The 20,800-nt window shown below is 39.7% G+C and overlaps 1 protein-coding gene across 1 annotated transcript; it reads left to right on the plus strand.

Annotated features, from left to right (window-relative positions):
- The first annotated feature begins 650 nt into the window (after window positions 1-650).
- On the plus strand, window positions 651-11,850 carry galnt12 (UDP-N-acetyl-alpha-D-galactosamine:polypeptide N-acetylgalactosaminyltransferase 12). The gene is made up of 12 exons (XM_027029972.2): window positions 651-1,241; window positions 1,428-1,817; window positions 2,276-2,445; window positions 3,081-3,270; window positions 3,362-3,547; window positions 3,967-4,084; window positions 4,557-4,733; window positions 7,064-7,195; window positions 7,282-7,395; window positions 8,170-8,325; window positions 9,314-9,491; window positions 10,092-11,850. Exons 2-11 carry the CDS (start codon window positions 1,429-1,431, stop codon window positions 9,449-9,451), a joined length of 1,770 nt encoding a protein of 589 aa, XP_026885773.2. The 5' UTR covers window positions 651-1,241; window position 1,428; the 3' UTR covers window positions 9,452-9,491; window positions 10,092-11,850.
- Window positions 11,851-20,800: the final 8,950 nt, after the last annotated feature.

Here is a 20,800-nt window from a genome sequence, read left to right on the forward strand (position 1 = left end):
TCATCATCTTTCCAGACAAGGATCTACTTTTTTGGTGTGACACAGGCATTAGGTATACAAAATTAATCAGAATCAAAACTTATTTATCTGTAGAATGAATGTTGCCTGTGTGGTACCTGGCTTTATTTTCTATCAACCTATGAGATTGTGAGCATTAGACTGTATTATGTGACCACAAACATTTATTTTACAATTTGTTGTGTAGATATGCGGGGGTGCATGTTTGCATGCTTTTAAGATACTATACAATAATGCAATCAGTGTACCATCGAATATTACAGCACCCTTTGTCACTTGTACAATAAGAGCCTCAATCAAAGCATGAGGCACTCAAGTTACCATTTAGTCTTTGTTAGATTAATAAATTATTGAGGACTTAAATTTGGTTAAACATACATTTTGTTGCACATCAGCCCATATTTTAATTGAGATCCAAATCATATTCACGTCTTTGAATGGGATTTCAAAGAACAACTCTGAGGGGGGAAATATTCACTATGATAGGCTTAGGGGTCGATATAACGCGGTAGTAGAATGAATAAATACTTTAATGGTACCCTACACTTTATTACACCAACCTGAATAAACAACTACTCTATAGCGTAGATAGTTATCACGTGACACAATGTAATAAACTGTTGCCAGTCAGCCCTCCCGGAAGCAGTCAAGTTGGAGCAAACTTGCTCGAAAGAAGTAACACGCTCCACTAATTTTCAGAAAGTTTATTTATAGAGGATACGCATTTTTGTTGTGTTTATTACACACACGCGGGATATATGCGATTCGGATTTTGAAGCGTGAGAAAAGATTCTCATCAAGTTTCACTTTTTTTTTTTTCTTCTGAAAATGATTTGATGGCAGGCCACCTCATTTCATCATTTGCTTCTCAACTTCCTGGATACATGTACAGTAGTACTCAAATTTACGTGGTAGGCAACGAATTTCACAAGCGAAAACAACGTGTGAGAGAAGGAGTTCACATGGGCTAGGTTACACTTTATCATGACAAAACAAAAATGTTAGATCACGAGCGCGCGCTAAATTTATATGGATTAGCACTATACTATAACCCACAAGAAGACTGTGATTGACCTGGATTATTTTCTACATCAGTGGTAGTTTAATCCAGTTACAGTTTAGCTAATCTGATCCCGTAAATCATCCTTTTACCTTGATCTATACGACTACTCGGACTGTCGCCTTGCAGTTCCTACATTGCCGTGGCAGCTATTGGCACACAGGTGATACGTCAGTTGATTTTGTTTCGTACAATGAAGAGCCATTTCTATGAGGCAATAGTAACTGAAATCTACCAGTTACTATTGCCTCATAGAAATGGCTCTTCATTCTTTTTTCCCAATGAAGTCTGGATGCTTTCTCTAAATCATGAAGTAAACTTTTCATGTTTCTCATGGAACTGAATTTAGGATGAAAATAAGTCGGCAGCATCGGAGAGAGACGATGGCGATATGTGGGCGAAGGAGTCGGCCAAAGTTAATGCTTTGCATTATCGGCGCCTCAGTGCTTGGATACTTCATATTTCATAAAAGTACTTCAGGCTCTGTCAGTCGAACAGAACGAAGAGGGCTGTCAGACGGAGAAGACGTCGACCATCCTAAACTTCTGAGCAGACCTGTCTATAATAAGCCTCCTTTAGAACTCAATTCCTTGGGCGAGATGGGGAGAGCTGTTAAACTAGACCTCACAGGGGACGAAAAGAGAAAAGAAGAGGAGAGTATTAAGAAACACCAAATCAACATTTATGTTAGCGACAAAATCTCTCTCCACCGCAGGTTACCTGAACGATGGAATCCTGAGTGAGTCTAATTTTTACACTCCGGTAGAATTATTTTAATAAAAGGTGGTTATCCCTAGGTAGAGGTATGGGAACCCCTCTATCTAACAAATCCATATGTCATGGACAGAAAGTCACACTATTAATTTATTGCCAGTCCATATGTATAACGAAATTAAAAATGTCTTGTTTAGGTTGCATGTAGAAACCAGATAGTTTCTAATGATTTAGAGTATGTTCTTGTAGTAGTCCTGTTCTGGTCTCTTACACCTTGCTTGTGTATCGTTAATGGCTGTTAATTGTTATTGTCATGGCTGTTAGATTTGATGCATTGATCTTAGTTGTTCTTTGAAACAATGGACTTTTTTTTTTTACATTGATATATAGAAATGTATATATCAATTTATATATCAATGTTTAGAAATAATGTCATTATTTGCATTAGCCCAAAATGTTCATAATGTTCCTTGTTATCCATAGATGTAAAAACCTGAAGTATGACTACCAGAGTTTGCCCTCCACCACAGTAGTGATTGCCTTCTACAATGAGGCCTGGAGCACTCTGCTGCGCACGGTGCACAGTGTGCTGGAGACCTCACCCGATCTCCTGCTTAATGACATTATCCTGGTGGATGACTACAGTGACAGAGGTACAAAGCTGGGGGAACCCTGTTATAGCCATATGATCCTGAGACCTCTAATGAAGAGTAGTTCTATAGTTCTGTATAGTGGGTTTTGTTTTTGGCAACATTTTTGATTGTTTCTCTGGAAATGTATTTACATATAATGTGTAAACATATATACATGAGGAAAATTAGTGTAAAATATGATGCCTGATAAAAATAACAGGATTATTGCTGGCAGCTTTTTCGGTGGTGAATGTTAGTCTAGAGATAGTAGACCTTCTTTATAGCCAAGGTTCTCATTTTAAAGCCCATGTACATGCATGCGTCCATGTTTTAAGACCTTGTCTGGTTGTGCTTGGCTTGTGAACTTTAACAGGGCTCAGAGTAAACAAATAGTAAGAAGGCTTTATTCTCCCAGAAACTGGTGTTTTTCAAAATGTACATCCATGACTTAAAGCCATGGAGGTGTACAATATGTAGGGAATAATAAAAGAAATATATTTAAATAAAACTTTAACAGCACAATGACCATATTCAGTTAATTTTTGAAAGGCTCATTTCCATGTTTCTGAAATAAATAAGTCCAGTATTTATGTGCAAGACCTTTAAAAATAGGCGCTCTTGCACCAGTGTGATCGTTTTTGCATCTGCTCCATTAGAGCATTTGCAGGAGCCTCTGGAGAACTACATAGCTAGTCTGAGGAAGGTGCGTCTGATCCGAGCGAGGAAGAGAGAGGGACTGGTGAGAGCTCGGCTACTGGGTGCCTCCATTGCCACAGGCGACGTGCTGACTTTTCTGGATTGTCATTGTGAGTGCCATGAGGGCTGGCTGGAGCCCCTGCTTCACAGGTAAGAGCACCCGACTGTATGCCATTTATTTTGTCATCTGTTGGTTCAGCTCATGTGCTTAACTCCAATTGCCTTTCACCATGTCATGTAGAATAAAGGAGGAACCCACTGCTGTGGTGTGCCCAGTAATAGACGTCATTGACTGGAACACTTTCCAGTACCTGGGCAACCCAGGAGAGCCTCAAATTGGAGGCTTTGACTGGCGGCTTGTGTTCACATGGCACCAAGTTCCTGAGTATGAGCAGAAAAGAAGGCGTTCCGCAACAGATGTCATCAGGTGTGTAAATCAGTGCAGGCCTGGCAGCAGGGTGGGTTTATGACTGGGTTATAGCTGATAGATCAAATTTAGAGAATTTGAGTCTGTGAAGTCACTGTTGGCAATGCAAAAGCTGCCTAACTAGAAAATGAACAATGAACTATAACATATTGTTCTGTATGTTGTTTTGTAAATGGCATAAATAGCATTTTTAAACTAAATCTGGTAGCCATCAGATAGCAGGAAAGTTCTCATAATGTTTTTGTGGGGAATGTGAACTTTTATGCTAAAAGGCCATAACAGGGTATACATATTGTTGTTGTTCTGCCACCACACAATGATGTTCCAAGAAAAATTTGAATATGTTTTAACGCAGGTAGGAACAGACATGAAACAAAGGAACTCTAAAAAAGGCACTATTATATGTTACTTTCTTTCAGATCTCCAACAATGGCAGGAGGCCTTTTTGCAGTTGGCAAGAAGTACTTCCATTACTTGGGCACATATGACACAGGGATGGAAGTTTGGGGAGGAGAGAACCTGGAGTTTTCTTTCAGAGTGAGTGTACTGCAGTTTACATTCATTTTTTTGTATGTGCATTTTGTGCTTGTGTGTGGTTTGTGTGTTTGTGCGGCTTGTATTTTTTATGTGACCAGTCAAACTTTGTGTGGCAGTCAGCATTACATTAAACCAGACTACCAATCTGTCTTTAGTTATATTCATTCCCATAAATAAAATGTTTGGTGGGATTGATCACCACAGCCCTTTAAATGCTTCCACCAGCTAAAACACTCCCTCAGAATCTGTTATTTACATAGCTATTTTCCAAGCAATAGCAGAGTTATGTCCTGAATGTCGTGACAAGAATCTACTGATTTATGACAGAGAAAGCAGCAAGCAAAAACAACTTGCTTTGTAGATGAAGAACCAGGAACTGAAAGCTATTGTCCAGTTATCTCCATAGAGAGACTTACCCATTGGATGAAACAATTGAAGTTCATTTCTTCCTTTGGGTATTGCTTTTCCTTAGATCTGGCAGTGCGGAGGCAGTTTGGAGATCCACCCCTGTTCCCACGTGGGCCACATCTTCCCCAAAAAGGCCCCCTACTCCCGGAGCAAGGCCCTGGCTAACAGCGTACGGGCAGCTGAGGTCTGGATGGACGAATACAAGGAGCTGTATTACCACCGCAACCCCCATGCACGCCTGGTATGCTCACCAGGGAAACCTGTTACATAACATCACACTGTGCCATTAGTGTGTGCTCACTGGGGCTCGGTTCATTTGTCTGCATGTGTCGTGATGCGTGTTTATCACAAAGTCATCTTAAAGACAGCTTAACATTGGTTTAATGACACCCTGATTGATTTGTGAAATAGGATCCACCCACATGCTTGCTTATGCACACATGCTGTAAGGAGGAACCTACTGAGTGGCAGTCAGTACTGTCAGCCAGTGTCCTGATGTGACAGTCCCTCTGCTGAGCGTACAATTACAGCGGTGAGCAGTGGCTGCCCTCCCTGGCTGTTTGCAGGTCCATGCGTAGCTGGTGTTTGGTGCCCCTCTGAGCCCTGTATGTAAAGGAAGGGACACTCTTGGTGCAGAGCATGGCCATTTGTTCCTCCCTGTAAGGGAGGCTGTGTTAGGGAATCAGTGCCGGGTGGAAATGGAGCTGATAAGACTCTTTCTTCCTCTAGGCAAACACTGGCACTGCCAGGGTGGATCAAGTGTGACTAAGCCTCATCCTCCTCCAGGAGCTTTTGAAAATGGATCTCTCTCTCTCTCCATCCTTCTCTCTCATCATGTCACTCTTATTCACTTTTTCCATCTTTCTCTTTATCTCACTCTGTCATTCTCCATCTTCCTCTCATCCCTCTCTCTCATCCTTCTCTTGCTTCATATCACTCTCAGCTGTTTCTCTGTGTTTCTCTCACCTCTCTCTCTCCATCTTTCTCTCTCAGCCTTCTCTCCACGTTTCACTTTCTTCATCTCATTCTCCTGGTCTCTTTTTTCTCTCTCACTGTTCTACTCCTAAAGCCTCAAACATATATATATATATATTAATGATGAGAATCTTTGTGGTTTATACCAGTGAGGCATATTGAGCATCAAAGTAATGCTCTGTGATGGCGCATCAGCTCTCTCAGTCAGACCACTTGACCACCAAATGTACTGTGAATATTGTATATTTGCAGTGAACCCCTGCGTTCCTAGAAAAGTAACCTTAATCACAATGCTGAATTATTTTGCACTTGCATAATAATGATATCTAGGCCCCCAACTGGCCCCAGTGGTGTCTGATGAATTACTTTCTCATCAGTAGGAGAACCTGTGGCTCATTTAGGGCTGTTCTTGTTGTCATCCATCACTGTGTGTTGCTGTGAAACGGCTCCGACAGGGCTCTGCCTTCAACAGATGTTGCTGGCAAATAAGTGTGTCTGAAGCACTGCTCTGTGGGCTACAGCCCAGTGGCACGCAGCAGCCACGCTGTGGGTAGAGAGGGCCAGCCACAGGCCTTCATGCAAACACAACCCACTCCCCCAGCTGTGCTCTGGCCCCTTCCACCGCAGCTTCTAAGGTGAGGCAGCAGTACATGCATTCTTATGCGTGGAGGAGCTGGGGGGAAGGACACAGGAGTGTGGGTGTCTGGACATCAGCAGGGGTTTTGGTGTCCAAAGACTCAGCTATTGAAACAGGGCAACAGTTCGCTTGACTGGTGTGGATGGTTGTTTATGTTGGTTAGGGGTTTGTTTGTTTTTTTTTTGGAAAAGGATGATGCTGCTGGAGTCAGCTGTTGTGGAGAGAAATACTGATATATATTCTCTGCTTATTTTTCAGTCCACTTCGTTCATATTCTTTGTAGTAGATTCTGCTACTCATTACTTTTCCAGACACTGTTATATTAATACAAATATATGGGACAATATAGCTGTTTCACTTTTTGCATGATGCTGTTGCTAATTATAGCTCAGTGGTTAAGGGTCTTGACTAGTAATTAGATGGTTGCCAGTACAAGCCCCACCACTACCAAATTGCCACTGTTGGGCCTTTAACCCTCAATTGCTCAAGTTGTGTTCAGTCAGAATTGTATGTCACTTTGGATAAAAGCATCAGCCAAAATGCCATAAATGTAAATAAATATAAATGTAATCAGTATTCATTTAATAATACTCTTTATTACAAATGTTACCATATACTACTACTACTACCAATAATGTTTTATTTGTATAGCACCTTTTAAAACATGAATCTAGACAGTGTTGTAAATGAGGGACAAAATATGAAATATGCAAAATATGAAATAGAAAAAGGTTGAAAAGAATAGGAAAATAAAACGAATAAAAGAACATTATGATGGTGCTTAAGTGAGTAACATCCTGTCTTAAATGTTTGAGTTTTTTAAGCCATTAATTTCAGAAACACTATACTAATTTTCTACTAGAAAAGCAAGCAATAAGCAATGAGATGCTAAGTTTTCTTTCTGGTAATGTAGAGCCTTATGGCAAAACGTGGTGCACAGTTCTTGTTGTTTTTTTTAGGAGGCTTATGGCGATGTGACAGAGAGGCGGAAGCTGAGGATGCGTCTAGGCTGTAAGAACTTCAAATGGTTCCTGGAAAACATCTACCCCGACATCCATGTCCCAGACGACCAGCCTGGCAAGTTTGGCATGGTGAGATAACCATGGCTATCACAGTGCCTCTGCTTCTGGTTAAAACAACACTTCTCTTCATATTCATCCTTCATCCATTGTTTCAGTTAAAGAATCGAGGAATGGAAAACTATTGCTTCGACTACAATCCACCTGATGAAAATAATATTGTGGGCCACAAGATCATTCTGTATCCGTGTCATGGCATGGGCCAGAACCAGGTACATGCTCTTGCCAAGCTTTCACAGCCCTGCTCCTTTACAGCTTACCACTGGAACTCTGTCACTCCCCATAACCTATTTCAAACATAGTGAAATGTCTCATCTAGCAAATATGCATGTCCCTCAAATATTGTTTTACAGCTTTAACATAACTTTATTATAGTACAATAATAATGTATGCCATTAAAATGGTATTGGAAATCAAAGAAGTGCTATTATTAAAGTGACTGCTGCTGCCTGGTTGCTTACCTTTGCACTATAACCCAGAAGCCCTTCCCTCTCAGAGGGATAAAGTGCTCACACACTGCAAGTCTCAGAAATCAGATCTGCCTAATATACTGTGAGCTTTGATATAGCCTCTATGTGCAATCAGAATGAATGGCTTTCAGTCAATGCTGTGGGTTATTACCTGGTTGTCTTTTCTTTCAGCATTTCACTATATGGAGATATTTAGACTGAAGTGGGATGGTCCTGTCCAGTGCAAGGATGATGTGATGTCTAATTGAAATCAGCATCCCTTATTTGGATGACAGGAACTTTTTACAGTTTTACGTATTGCTCATGCAAGTAGCAGAAAAAGCATAATCAACCTCTGAAGTGCCTTCATCTTATTATAAAGGCACACATACAAAAAACAAACAAAACCTTATTCTACAGGGACCATCAGGGATACTCCTTGTGAATTCATGGGTTAATAAATGCCTTGATATCAGTGAGGCCCTGTATACTATATACTAAAGTGCTTGTCTGGTGGCTCTCACTCCTGTGCACCAGTTCTTTGAGTACTCCTCAGCTGGAGAAATCCGCTACAACACCAGGGAGCCTGCAGGCTGCGCTGTGGCCGACCCTGTCTCCACCTTCCTCAGCATCCATCTGTGCAGGAAACTCTTGGAGGCTGTTCCGGAGGACCAGAGGTTTGAGTTCAGAGAGGTGACACACTTTCCCTGGAAATTACGGTTGTGGTTTAAATAATTACAGTGGGACTTTTCAAATCAGAGTATGATTTACAGTTCTGAGGTCAAGGTTCAGTTTGATTTCATTTTCTTTTTTTTTCTTTGTGTTTTCATTAGTATGTTCTATAGAATCCTAATTGGATAGTATATAGATAGGTGTGGATTGAAATTACAATTTTATTTCAAGAAAAAAGATGTGTGTAGTTTTCCTTTTTCAAAATGCAAAATCTCATATATAGTCTTATATAGCATGTAAGCCTGAGCAGAATATTGATGATGGTTTTAAATGTTACTGTTATGAACTGTGCATTGTTTTGAATGTTTTTTCTTTGGTTTCTGTTACTCCCTTGTGTGTTCGCCTCACTCTTATTGTGACATACCCCATAAACATGGACCTCATAATAAACCCCTTCACAGAAACATAGACTACTTAAAGCCAATAAGAGAGCAGCAAAAGACTTGATAGCAGGAAAGTCCCCTGGGCCCCTGGCGGTTGCGGTACTAAAGTGCTGCCTTTCCAGGGGTTACTGAGAGATGGCGTGTTACACGTGGCCTGTGCCAGTGTTTCAGGCAGCCCGAGGCCTTGGACAGCTTGCAGAGAGCAAGACCAAAAGCAGTGACATTAAGTTCTCTCATTCCAAACGCAATAGAATATGAAGCCTCCAGCTGGCCTGCAGGGCCTTCATTTCAGCACAGAACAAACAACCTGTTCTTATGCCAACATGTAGTGCTGCAAATATCTTGGATTCCTTTTGAGAGAGACGTTTGGTATCATTTACATGTGCAATAACTGTGTGCTGCAAAAATTGTGCCCATCACTCTTAGTGATAATTAACTTGTATAACGTCCACTTTTGTCTGCAAAAAGATTGTTTATTATGCATCCACGGTTTTATGAAAAGTGATTTTAAATGTGATCAGCATGGATATTTCAGCCATTATTCTTGATGGTCTCTGCTTCAACAGGATGGCACCCTGTATCATGTCCAAAGTCAGCAGTGTGTCCAGGCTGAACAGACACTGGACAAAGACATCCCCGGGCCTGCTCTCCGTCCCTGCACTGGCTCCGCCCACCAGCAGTGGTTCTTTGAAGAGAGGGCATAACACGGGGGAGCCTCCACAACCTCGGAGCACTTCTCTGCAGGTCTGAAAGAATATTTTACAAAGGCACACTGCAATATTCATAAATATACACTCCAGAGTGATTGCTTCAGTCTTTTGGATGTATTTAAAACTCTCCTTGTTCATGTGCATTCTGAAATTACTGATGAATCTGGAGTGGGCATGTGATCTTTACTTGTAATTGGTTAAGAATTCCTTATACCTTAAATGATTTGATTTCAGTGTTGATCTGGTGACCAGATAAGGGTGTGTTAGCTATTAACTTATATCCATGCTAACTCTTTTTTATCTTATTTTGAGTCTTGTTTAATCTTTTTGTTCTTGTTTTGAATCCATTTTCTATATCTCAGTGCAAGCAGAATTTTATTTTCTACATCAGCTTGCTAGCTGAAACATGTGCAGCACATTTACAATATTAGTTTTCTTCTTCACTGCTGTATATGAAAATCCTAGCAGACAGTTACCCTAATATAAGATCCTCATTTGTCTTATTTTTTAAATTATGTTCTCCTGTCAGCTCCATGTGACCATGTTCTCACATTCAGAGAATGTTTTGTTTGTTACCTTGTTACTGAAAGAACATGTCTAAAATTCACCTCTGCCATTTGGTTACCTCTTGCAGGAAGCTGGAACACTAGCACCACCACCCGGCAGCAGACTGGTGTGCACATTTTCCACTGGTTACTGAGATAAGCAGCTATGGTGATATAGGCAGCCACATTCTTGCAGTTAGCATTAGAAGCACTTGATGGCGCCAACTCCTCCATTTGCTATATGTGTTCTGATACAGCATCCTCCATGTTCTCTAGTCAGCTCACGCTGATCATTTACATGGCACCCTTTTGATTCTCTTCTCTCCCATTACAGTAGTTCAGATTGATGTTTTAGCAGGGCAGATACAATTACTAGTTAGGGGTACAAATGAATGAACATTCAAACATTTAAAAGCACACTACTGCCTACCATTCACAGTCCTAAATCTACTGATGAGGAAATAGAAAATGGTTGACTGGTGGGACTATGTTTAGAAGAAACCTCATGGTCTGGAAGACACTCCATAGGTTTTATTCAGTAGATGCTAGGACAGGGGTAAGGCGATTGCATTAATCAAACTGTTATTATTTTCTCTTCCATTCCATACACTGACTGAATGATAATTCATGTGATGTGTGTGGATGTGTGCCTCTTTAGACTACTGGTGTCAGGTTGCTGCTGAGTAAGCAGTCATTAGGGGCAAGAGGTTGATTCACTTTGACACTGATCTGCCACAGTACATACGTTAACAAATCAATTGAATAACCTTATGTTCAGGCTTATTTATGGCTACAGTTGCTTACAGTGGAGACTGGTGGTGTAATGCATCAAGAAACTGCAAAAAAAAAAAATAATAATCTAATTTATTATTTGTGGATGTTTTAAGTGCCTTAGTTTATGTTACAAATAATGTAAAAGATTTTTCCAATGGTCTGTGTAATGAAACACTGCTTAATATCATATTTGTTGAGGCTCAAATGTATAATTTGATGTAACATGAATAGAGAAACTGAGAAACCGAATATATCAAAGTCCGTTTATTCAAGAAGACATTTGTCTTGCGGGCACATGACACTGGCACAGTAGTACAAAAATGCTACGAGAGTCCACCCAGCTAAGGAGGCCTGATTGATGAGCCATGCATACTCCACTGGCAGTACTTGGAGGGATACTGGAGTGCAGACAGACTGGTGAGGATAAATCAGACCTGTAGACACTTACCTCTAACACTGATGCTTATGAGTCCTTAAGAAGCCACTTATGATTCATTGTAATGAAATCCATTGAACTTCATGAGTGGTAGCTTTCTGTCATTAATGAAATGAAAAAGTTACAAATATTTGTTTTAAATATCTTACAAAAACATCTTACATGATCTTTTAACTTTGAAATACAGCTGTTCTGACTTCTCAAGGGAAATAAATAACTCAAGTAATTGCAGTGTTATTGAACCACTGGTTTATGCACTTTATTGTGAACCAATGTCACAGTCGAGGCATTAACGGAACTGAGCAATTACACCATTCCTTTAGAATTAATTTACACAGCCTATTAAGTATCATATGTTTTCACTGGTAATATAATGGAATTGGACTTAAAAGGAAGAAACCTTTTTTTTTAAAGTTGTAAATGCTGGGGTGTAAATTTAAGCACCTTTTCTTCTCCTGCATCTTTTTGTATTTTCATTAACTATTAGTTAATATTTCTGTGAATTCAGACTTCATTTGTACTATTAATGTTTTGTTAGTTCTTTTGAAGGATGAGGCATGTTTCAGGACTTGTTTGTACATGGGTGTTATTTGTAATTGGATTCTAACAATGGAAAATAAAGACTTTCAGTAACACCTTCTGAGTGTGATAATGTTATGTTTGGCCTAGTACATAGAATCGTTTTCATCTTGCCCGTGTTTTTCTAGTAATTCAAGAAAAATAACCTTTCCATCCATAACGACCTGTCGAAATGCCCATTTTCTCACGTCTGTTTACATCTCTCTCTTATGAAAGGATTGGTAGGAAGCTAGAATGAGGCCAGTAGATTAAACAAATCGTAAGTTTACTGTGAAATATAGAACATGGCGTTTCTTCTCACTCTCACATCGAAAGTGTGTTTGGGAATGATGGAAGGGGAAATAGGAGGGAAGAAGAAGAAGGAAAAGACTCCTCACTTGCAGCATATCTGATTGGACTGAACATGTGCAACTGAGTATGAGAGAGCGCTCACGCCAAGTTGCTCCTCGCTCCACGCTCTGCCCGGCAGTCATCCTAAATTACTCATTCATGATGCGCGTTTGTTTGATATTTCATACTGTGCGTGGGTCTCCTTTGTTCAGTGTCATCTACCTCACACTCTGGCGTCGGGAGGAGATTAACAGCCCCTTATAACTGCATTGCTGCGGAACGCACCGGAGGGCGTCCGGTAAACGACACCCGGAATCAATCTGGTGCCCTCCCTTTCCACGGGGAACTAAGCTTGCTCTCCTTCCGTGAGCGCATCGCAAATTCCATGGAAGCGTTGGTGTGCCCCATCTGTGACGCACTGTGGAAACGTTTATTCTCAACCTTGCATGTGCGCAGCCTCTTTCGAAGCGCATGCAGCTCTGGACTGCTGCGCTGGAGTTAACACTAAATGGATTATATTCGAACTTATATTGTACCAATTTCCAATCTAAGAAAACTGATATATAAATAGAAATCATCTTTATGTTAAATAAAACTCACACATCAGAGAGATACATTTGGGATCTTTGATATCGAGGCAGCTTGCTCGCCTACGTCCCATGTGTTGTTTTACCCCAAGCCAATCCTCTTTGAAATGAAACATGCTGCCGCTGGTTGAGGGAGCCACTAACCCATCTAGATTCTCCCACTGCGGATGCTGTAACTGCATTCGTTGAAGTTTTTGTTTGTTTGTTTGTTTCAGCTGGCCTTATGACTGTGATGTCTGACAAGACATGTAATTGTTTGTTATGCATATTTTTTTAGAATGAGTGTTCAGGACAACATTCATTGATGAGTGATTTTGAATGGTAGATTCTTAAATGTCTGTTAGTATTTGGTTTCAGAACATGAGCCTCAGGGAGCTTTAAAAAATCCTACATTAAGAGACTTAAAATATGCCACAGTAAGAATCTCATAGCATATTTATCTACTGTTCATCAAACATTTTAAACAAAACTATAGGCATCCTATATAGAATCATAACTGGAATTGTACCGACAATTCTAGTCACCAGGGCAACAAGAAGGTAAAAAATAGCAACAGGGAAGATGGATGATGCTCTCTCTTAGAGGTTATACAGAATCATGGAAGTAGAATTGGCTCTGTTGTGAAGAAAATCTAAGGTAAGAAACTGATTTGGTCATTAATGGAAATATGATTTAGTTCAAATTTCTTTCTCATGCTAGTCTGTGAAGTCTTTGACCACACTGTTTTCATTATTCTGCAGAATGTTTGGACCAGTACTTTGCTTCTCATAGCACCGACTCCATGGTCAACTTTTGCTTCTATGGTTTCTTTCTTTCTCTCCACATTTCTTTGTCTCTCTACCCACATCTTGCTGCCTGGATTAATTTATTATCTATTTATTATCAATGGCATCCTCTTTCAGTTTAATACTTTCTTACATTTTTAAACAGGTTCTAAGAGGATTTCAAACCTGTGGAGCACAGTTGTTGACTTTTTTCTCAAAATGTGTACTGTGGTTTTATAGTCATACATTCAACCCAATACTTGAAGCTTTTTCAGCAGAAGATTCTTCTTTAAAAGAATAATTTAATGCACAATTACTGTCTAGAACCCTGGTCTTGAACAATAAAATGGAACAGCTCTTTTAAATATATGCATGTAAAATTACTCAAAATACTTTATGGACATTGGTTTCTCTAAATGTCTTAGCTATTCCTGATTATGTCTGTCTTTGATGTATTAGAACTAGACAGCTTCAAACACCTTTCAAAGAGGGGTTTTCTAAAGAAAATATGGGTAAAACAGACAAGGGTAGCAGAAACCCTTCAGCAACAGGTGCACTTTAACCTATTCTGTTCTATTTATGAGCAAAGATATTTGTTCATGTTCTAATATTGAATATAAGGGGCAATGTATTCAAGAATAAATCTTTGGTAAGCGTTAAATCCTATTCTTTAAATTGATGAAAACTTCCAAAATGACCATTGAGAATAAGTGGAATGATAAAAGATGTCTAAACAAAGCATTTTTCTATGTTTTCACTCATTCTGTCAGAACAGAAATGAGGTGCTGCAGAAGCCCTTGTGACACCACAGGAATGATTTGTTGTAATGTTATAATGTTTTAGTGATGTTATAATGGTTTGTTTATATCATATTACTCTTTCAATATTGCTTATAATGGTTAATCAGAACACTAAGAGCAGGCGTATTAACACCATAAACATAGACATGTTCTGTGGAAGAAGAAGATGAGCATTTCACTGCAAGGAAAATCAGGTATTTTGAACTTTGACCAGCTATTATTATGTTATGTTAGATGAATTGATTTACAGAGGAGCTAGTATCCTTTCATATTATGTCAACATGTTGAGAGGAAATTGGGAAAGTATGTGGTATGTAATAAAACAGATTAAGGGGCAATCAATCTCGGGCAAAAGAGCCTATATCTTGGATGGATTTACCATTACAGGCTTACAGCCTCATTAAAGGTCAAAACAAATCAAAGCCATTATTTTGCCTTTCACTGGTGGTTTCACAAATACATTGCATTTTTAATCTCTGTAATATTCTGATAGAAATTCACTTTAAACACTCACTAAAGTTTCTTGTTAACTTGACTTGCTATAGAGGGTTAGGCCATGAGTAATGGAAGTGAAACTTTTGATATTTGTCCAGGTTGTAAGAATCCACTAGACTGCCTGAAGGTGCAGCCCATAAAGTTCTTTCTATCCAGACCAAAGTCATGTCTTCTTGTGTTTGTTTCCAGGTCTGAGAAAACCACTTGTCACTCACAGCAGGCTAGCAGACAAACAGTTGAGCCCACGAAAGACATGTACCCCCAGAGCATGTCCACGCTGTCCGACTCCAACCTGTCCAACTGGATGGACTTTCAGCAGCAGTCAGTTTACCCATAGGGGGCGCTGAGCTACACAGACCTTCTCTTTATCCACACAGTGATGGCAGCTGAGCTTGTGTGTTGGCAGAAAAGGTATAAGTGCTCAGGCTGCTTACATTACTACAACCATCTGAGCAGTTTACTCGGACATATTGGAAGGGGGTGGACATACGGTTTCAGCTGTAAAGTATTCAGCTGGAAACTGAAGAGCATGCAGGTGGAGCCTGGTGTGGCAGGCTTCAGACAGCCCTCAGCTCAGCAAGACCTCCGTTACTGTGTCACCAGCGCACATTCCTCAGGTCTGCAGCACCAGAGATAAGACTATGGATAAGATCTGCAAGTGGCTGCAGAAAATAGAGATAACAACAGTGTCTGAATAAATAAAATGCAAACCTTCAGTCACACATACCCACTGTTTTCCTGAATTATGTAGCAATACTTGTTTATTTTTATTATTATTTATTTTGGCTTAAGTGATGATGTTATATAAAATCGTTTTAAAGCTTTGATTAAATTAAATATGACTCACATTCGGCATGATGCTGTGTATAAACGTAAATATATGTGTAAACACTTTATAACTAAGGAGAAAGTATACAACAAGTTCGGGACACAAATGCAGGGCACAGATCTAAAAATGGTTGTTAATGGTGAGAGCTTACATGTCATTTAAAACATCACTGTTAGCAGTTTGAAATCCCCCTAAAATGGAGAAATCATTTCCATGGTGACTGGGATATGAGCACGGTCAGAACACATATCACACTTGCAGGGTAAAGTATGCAGTCTGCTCATCTTTCCACCCCAGAACGAATGTTCCTGGCACTTCCTGTCAAAACAAGCACGTTTCGTTCTGAGGGGGTAAAATGCAGTCGACACTTTTGAAACAGCCTGTTTGGTGGTTGATGGAGGATCGTAGCCTGATCACTTTAAATAAAAGGATTTTGCATGCAGAATATGTTTTATATTAGTTATTTATTCTAGTGTATGTATATTAAAGTTGGATTAAACACATATCAAAGTTAAATATGTTCAGAATGTTTTCTTAAAAAGTGACATATTTTGTGTAAAATTGATTGATAGCTCTTTATGCATTATTATGAATTCATTATTTAATGTATTCCACACTTCTTAAAGGATTTTGAATAAGGATAATGAAGGATAAAGAAGGAAAATTTCATTTTCCTCTTCCAGATCCCAAGAGATGGGTTTGTTCTCCTCAATGCTTGAGAGCAGGGGGTGTTCCATCTGTGCAGGTGCTCTGGTCACTTCCAGGCACCAATATGCACTCCAGCCCTGGAGCTACCATCTCAGGGAGGATGTCAGGTCTTAGCAGCCGCACAGTCACACCTTCTGCATTTTGCTTTCCTGTGTTATGACACCAGCATGCAGTGTGTGAATGGCTAGTAAGGACAATGAGGCTAAAAGTGTTTGGACACTATGAGAAGGAACAGTGCTCTTCACAAGCGAAATGACACTGACAAACCCTGCAGCCTTGCAAAGTGATGTAGCACAGAGGAATGACCTTCATTTGGCAGCCAGCCTCTGCCTCTAAGAGACATGCTGCTAGATATGGAACTTTGCAATGAACTAAATTAAATTTTGCATTTTAAATTGGTTTTTGTCATTCATATTTATTGTTTCATGTAGCATTCATGTACTTAGATTGGCCATGATATGATCAGATTCATAGCTGTGTTATGTACACTATACATCTTGCGGGCTATTGTGCTAGATAGACTAAAGAGTGCACAAAGAGTGTTCATGTGATGAAAATGCAATCTTCATGCATAACTGCCTGTCATCGGTTCCTGCATTTGCTCAACTATATCACTTCATTGAGCAAACCTTTTTCTAAAAGAATTAAACTTTAAGCATAAAATTTATTTTTCTAGTAAGAAATCTGAAAGGAGTGGAATAGAGATTTGCTTTAAGAGAGACCTTGTTTTGTAGTGGGAATCTGTTAATGCTTAACTAATGCACATGATTGTGAGTAGGAACAGGAACACTGAGACATTAGGCCTGGTATGACTCTGCACTACCACACAAAGCACTAAAAGGGCTTTACTGTCCCAGGCTACAGCAATGTTGCCATACCTATATTTTTACTTCATATCTGTGTTGATTCACCATCAAGTTCAGTCACTTGTTTACACCAGAGCTTCTAGGAATTATCTTGAACTTTAGGTATTATTGGATATGTTAAATGCAAGCTTAACTTTTAAGCTTTGTCTCAGCTGGATTTCTCTATGGAGAGGTGGCCTTCTCTGAGACAGTGCACCAGTCTATTCTCTATCCCCAGATGATGGGATTGCTGTGAAGAGATTGTGGGCAGGGGGCACTGCTGGTGTGCCAAGATATCGACCTTTTCAAAGAGGCAATCGATGAGGCCCAGCGCCAGGGGCTCCGGAACATTTGTGGCTGTCAGGTGGGAGGAAGGAAGTTCACACAAACAGCGGTGGTGTGCTAATTGCTTGAGGTTACTGGTACCCCCACTGTTTTGGTTCAGGTGGTGTGAGCCTGTGTCCCTATGGAGCCCGCTGTGTGTCCACAACAGCCCTGGGGAACAGCGGTTTACTATACCAGCGCTCTGCTAAAGCCTGCTCTTCTCCACACATGGGTGCAGACGCCACACGAACACTTCTGTCTCCCCCTATTCTTTCTATTTGTCTTCCCATCGCCAGTAGGGCACTGCCCCCAGCTCAAGAAAAGTCTACTGCTACAGCTTTTCAAACTGCCCTAGTCATATAGCAGTGATAAGCAAACAGAAAGCTAAAAGCTGGATTGGATGAGGTAGTCACCTGGTTGACTACTGTGTTGCTTAGCAGTGGCGGAGAGAGAATTTCCTGTTGAATGCACATGTCATGTGTTTGGGAACTGTCCATGTGACTATAATCACCGATCATAATTTTAATCACAATGTAGATCTCTCATTGTAGCCATTTTGTTACATTGGATTCAAACACTTGATTTCAAATAAACTAGCTGCACATGCTTATGCAGTCAGAATTTTCTTGTCTTTCCTATTTCCTGTTAGGTGGTATACATAAAACAGTTATTTCCCAAAGTATAATAAAAAGGCTTTTTTGGTTTATATATGTTTTTACAATTATCCAGTATTTCAAAAACACAACATGTTAAATGCAATCAGAAGACCTGTGATGTCCCTGTATGGACTGAGAAAGGCTTCAAAGATGTAGGGTACAAAGTGATATGTAAATAGTTCCCATTCTGTTCCTCTCACTAAGTGGTCATTTTTAGCTTTCATCTGCTTTTAGGGCCATATATAGTATTTAATTAGTTGTACATTTTGAAATAATTCAAGATTGAACATTTAGAATATGCTTAATATATTACAACTTCATCATAATTCAAAAACTTAATTTTTCGTAGAATGTTTGAATAATCAAATATATCTAATCGTGCCCTAGATAAATCACTCTACACTATGGTCTGAATTATACCAGACTGCAGTCTCCAGCATAGCAGCTACTGCTCTCTGTGATGTGGTGTGATGAGATGGGGAGGTGGGGAGTATTGTGGGCAGGATGCCTGGCTGTGGGGCCTCTCTCTTCCTAATGAGAAGTGTCTATGTCATTAACGATTGACCTCATCACCTGATGTCTTCCTTCACTTCTTAATGGCGTGAGGGGGCAACACACAGAGACAAGAATCCACAAGAACCAAACACCTGAGGGGGGATGTGCCCATGAATGTATGTGTATTTTATTGAAAAAGAGAGAGACTGTCTGTGTGTGTGTGTGTGTGTGAGTGTGTGTCTGGGAGTCTCTCTACAGTACATATTGTTGCATAGTTGATTTCTTATCATGTTTATTGATTTTGTATTCCCATCTTTTGCTTTGTTTCAGATAAAATTTAATTTAATGTTAAATCTAATTTCTATTAGGTTGCTTTAGTCATTAGGTATGGAGCCTACAGATGTTCCACCCTCTCTTTACCTATGAGTCACACATGTTCATATGGACAACCAATGACATTAACTTTTCAATTTTATACCAGTGATTAGAAATTTAGGATTAATTTTGGATAATAGTTCCAGATTTGTGTGTACACTTATGAGGTAAGCATACCTAATGAAATGATCACCGAGCATGCAATCTGGTTGTTTATATTAAAGTGAATATTGAGGATATCTAAATTATGAAAAGACTTCTGTAAGAAAAACAAAATAATTAAAACAAATGATTAATTTTTTACATTTGTAAATAGTAATAAAATAAATTATAATGTTTGCAAAACATTCTCATTAAGTAATTAATCCTATTTCTTGTCATTCTCTGGATTTAAGTTGATAGATAGTGTAATCTCTAATCTTACTTTACCACTTATAGAATGTGAAACTTATGTCATTATGTACAGCTGCTATATACAATTATCTGTAATGAGGTATACATCATTACCACAGTTATGGAACGAGTGTTGAAAAATTAAGTCCTATGTCTATGTATAATCCACTCTCTTTGCCAGGGGATTGGTTGTGTTTAAATTCAGGTAATGTATGCTCAGCTTGATCATTGCCGATAGATGAATTGCCAATATTCTCATAAATCTTGCATGGTTTATGTTTTGGATGCTCTTTGACATATCTGAATTGGGCTGACTCTGGCAACATCCAGGAGTTGATAATCAGATCCATTTCAGGTGCAAAAGTATTGTCATAACAGGCTGTAAGGTGTTTAAATATTGAACTTAGCCTCACAGTCAGTGCCTCAGCTTCCTAAATGCCTAATAGTCTTATGAATTGGTTAATACATTATACTCGACAATGTAGTTTGAATCAGTCTTCAATTGAACAATAATTGTGTTCGCTAATGAAAAAATAAAGAAGTGGTGGGGAGGGCACTTAATGCGCAGTGTGCCTGTGTTTGTGCTTAAGTGTGTCTACTCTACACTTTCCAGACAGAGGTGAGACTGAGCTCATTAGCAATCCAATGGCATCCCCCAGCTATTTCCAGTCCATACCATAACAGGAGAAGTAGGGACATATTTTAAACCAAAAACATCTCATTTAGATGTGCTGCCCAGTCACTCCCCATGTATAAATCATGGACTGGCTTTTAACCTTTCAGACACACACACTCATTCATCTCTTTGGATCCAGCTCATTCCATAATTAATGCTGCTGCTTCGGCATCCTGGAGCGTTGTCTCTTGTGGAGATACGGAAGACTGCTGGAACTCCAGTAGTTGTTAGCATGGGAGAAGACCGTGCAGTGTTGCAGGAGAGGAAGCTATGGACTTGATGCTGTTGGACTGTAAGCAAAAAGAAAGAGGTCTGGATTAAGTGTCAGTAACAGTTCAGTCACTGTTTTGAATGGGCTGTAAGAGAAGATTGTGCAATCCACTGACTGACATTCAGAGAATGTAAAATTAAGGTCATTCATATTGTGGATGTTTTTCGAAGGTTCACTGCATGAGAACGACAAAAAGGTCGGTTAGTTATTTAATCCTCTGCTGCCTCTTTATGGCTTCTTCTTTGCTGATTGCACAGATGTTGTGTTTCCAATGCCTGTGCTTGGGTGGACATGGGCTACGGGGGAGGGAGGCACTGTAGTTTCAACTGCTATATTATACAGCTGTGATTTACACAAACAAATAATCGGTCAGCAGTGTGAACATTATGGATGCAATTAAAGAAGCCCATGAGAGATCCTAGAGGAACAGCTTGCTTGCATGGTAAAGTGAGACACAAATG

This window comes from Electrophorus electricus, chromosome 8, assembly GCF_013358815.1.
Source record: "Electrophorus electricus isolate fEleEle1 chromosome 8, fEleEle1.pri, whole genome shotgun sequence".
Lineage (NCBI taxonomy): Eukaryota > Metazoa > Chordata > Actinopteri > Gymnotiformes > Gymnotidae > Electrophorus > Electrophorus electricus.

Bases quoted from the DNA above. Each gene is read 5' to 3' on its own strand.
- galnt12 (XM_027029972.2), top strand. From the start codon at position 1,429: ATGAAAATAAGTCGGCAGCATCGGAGAGAGACGATGGCGATATGTGGG. The intron at 3,271-3,361 runs GTAAGAGCACCC...CATGTCATGTAG, and splicing joins CTGGAGCCCCTGCTTCACAG to AATAAAGGAGGAACCCACTG. The intron at 4,734-7,063 runs GTATGCTCACCA...TGTTTTTTTTAG, and splicing joins GCAACCCCCATGCACGCCTG to GAGGCTTATGGCGATGTGAC.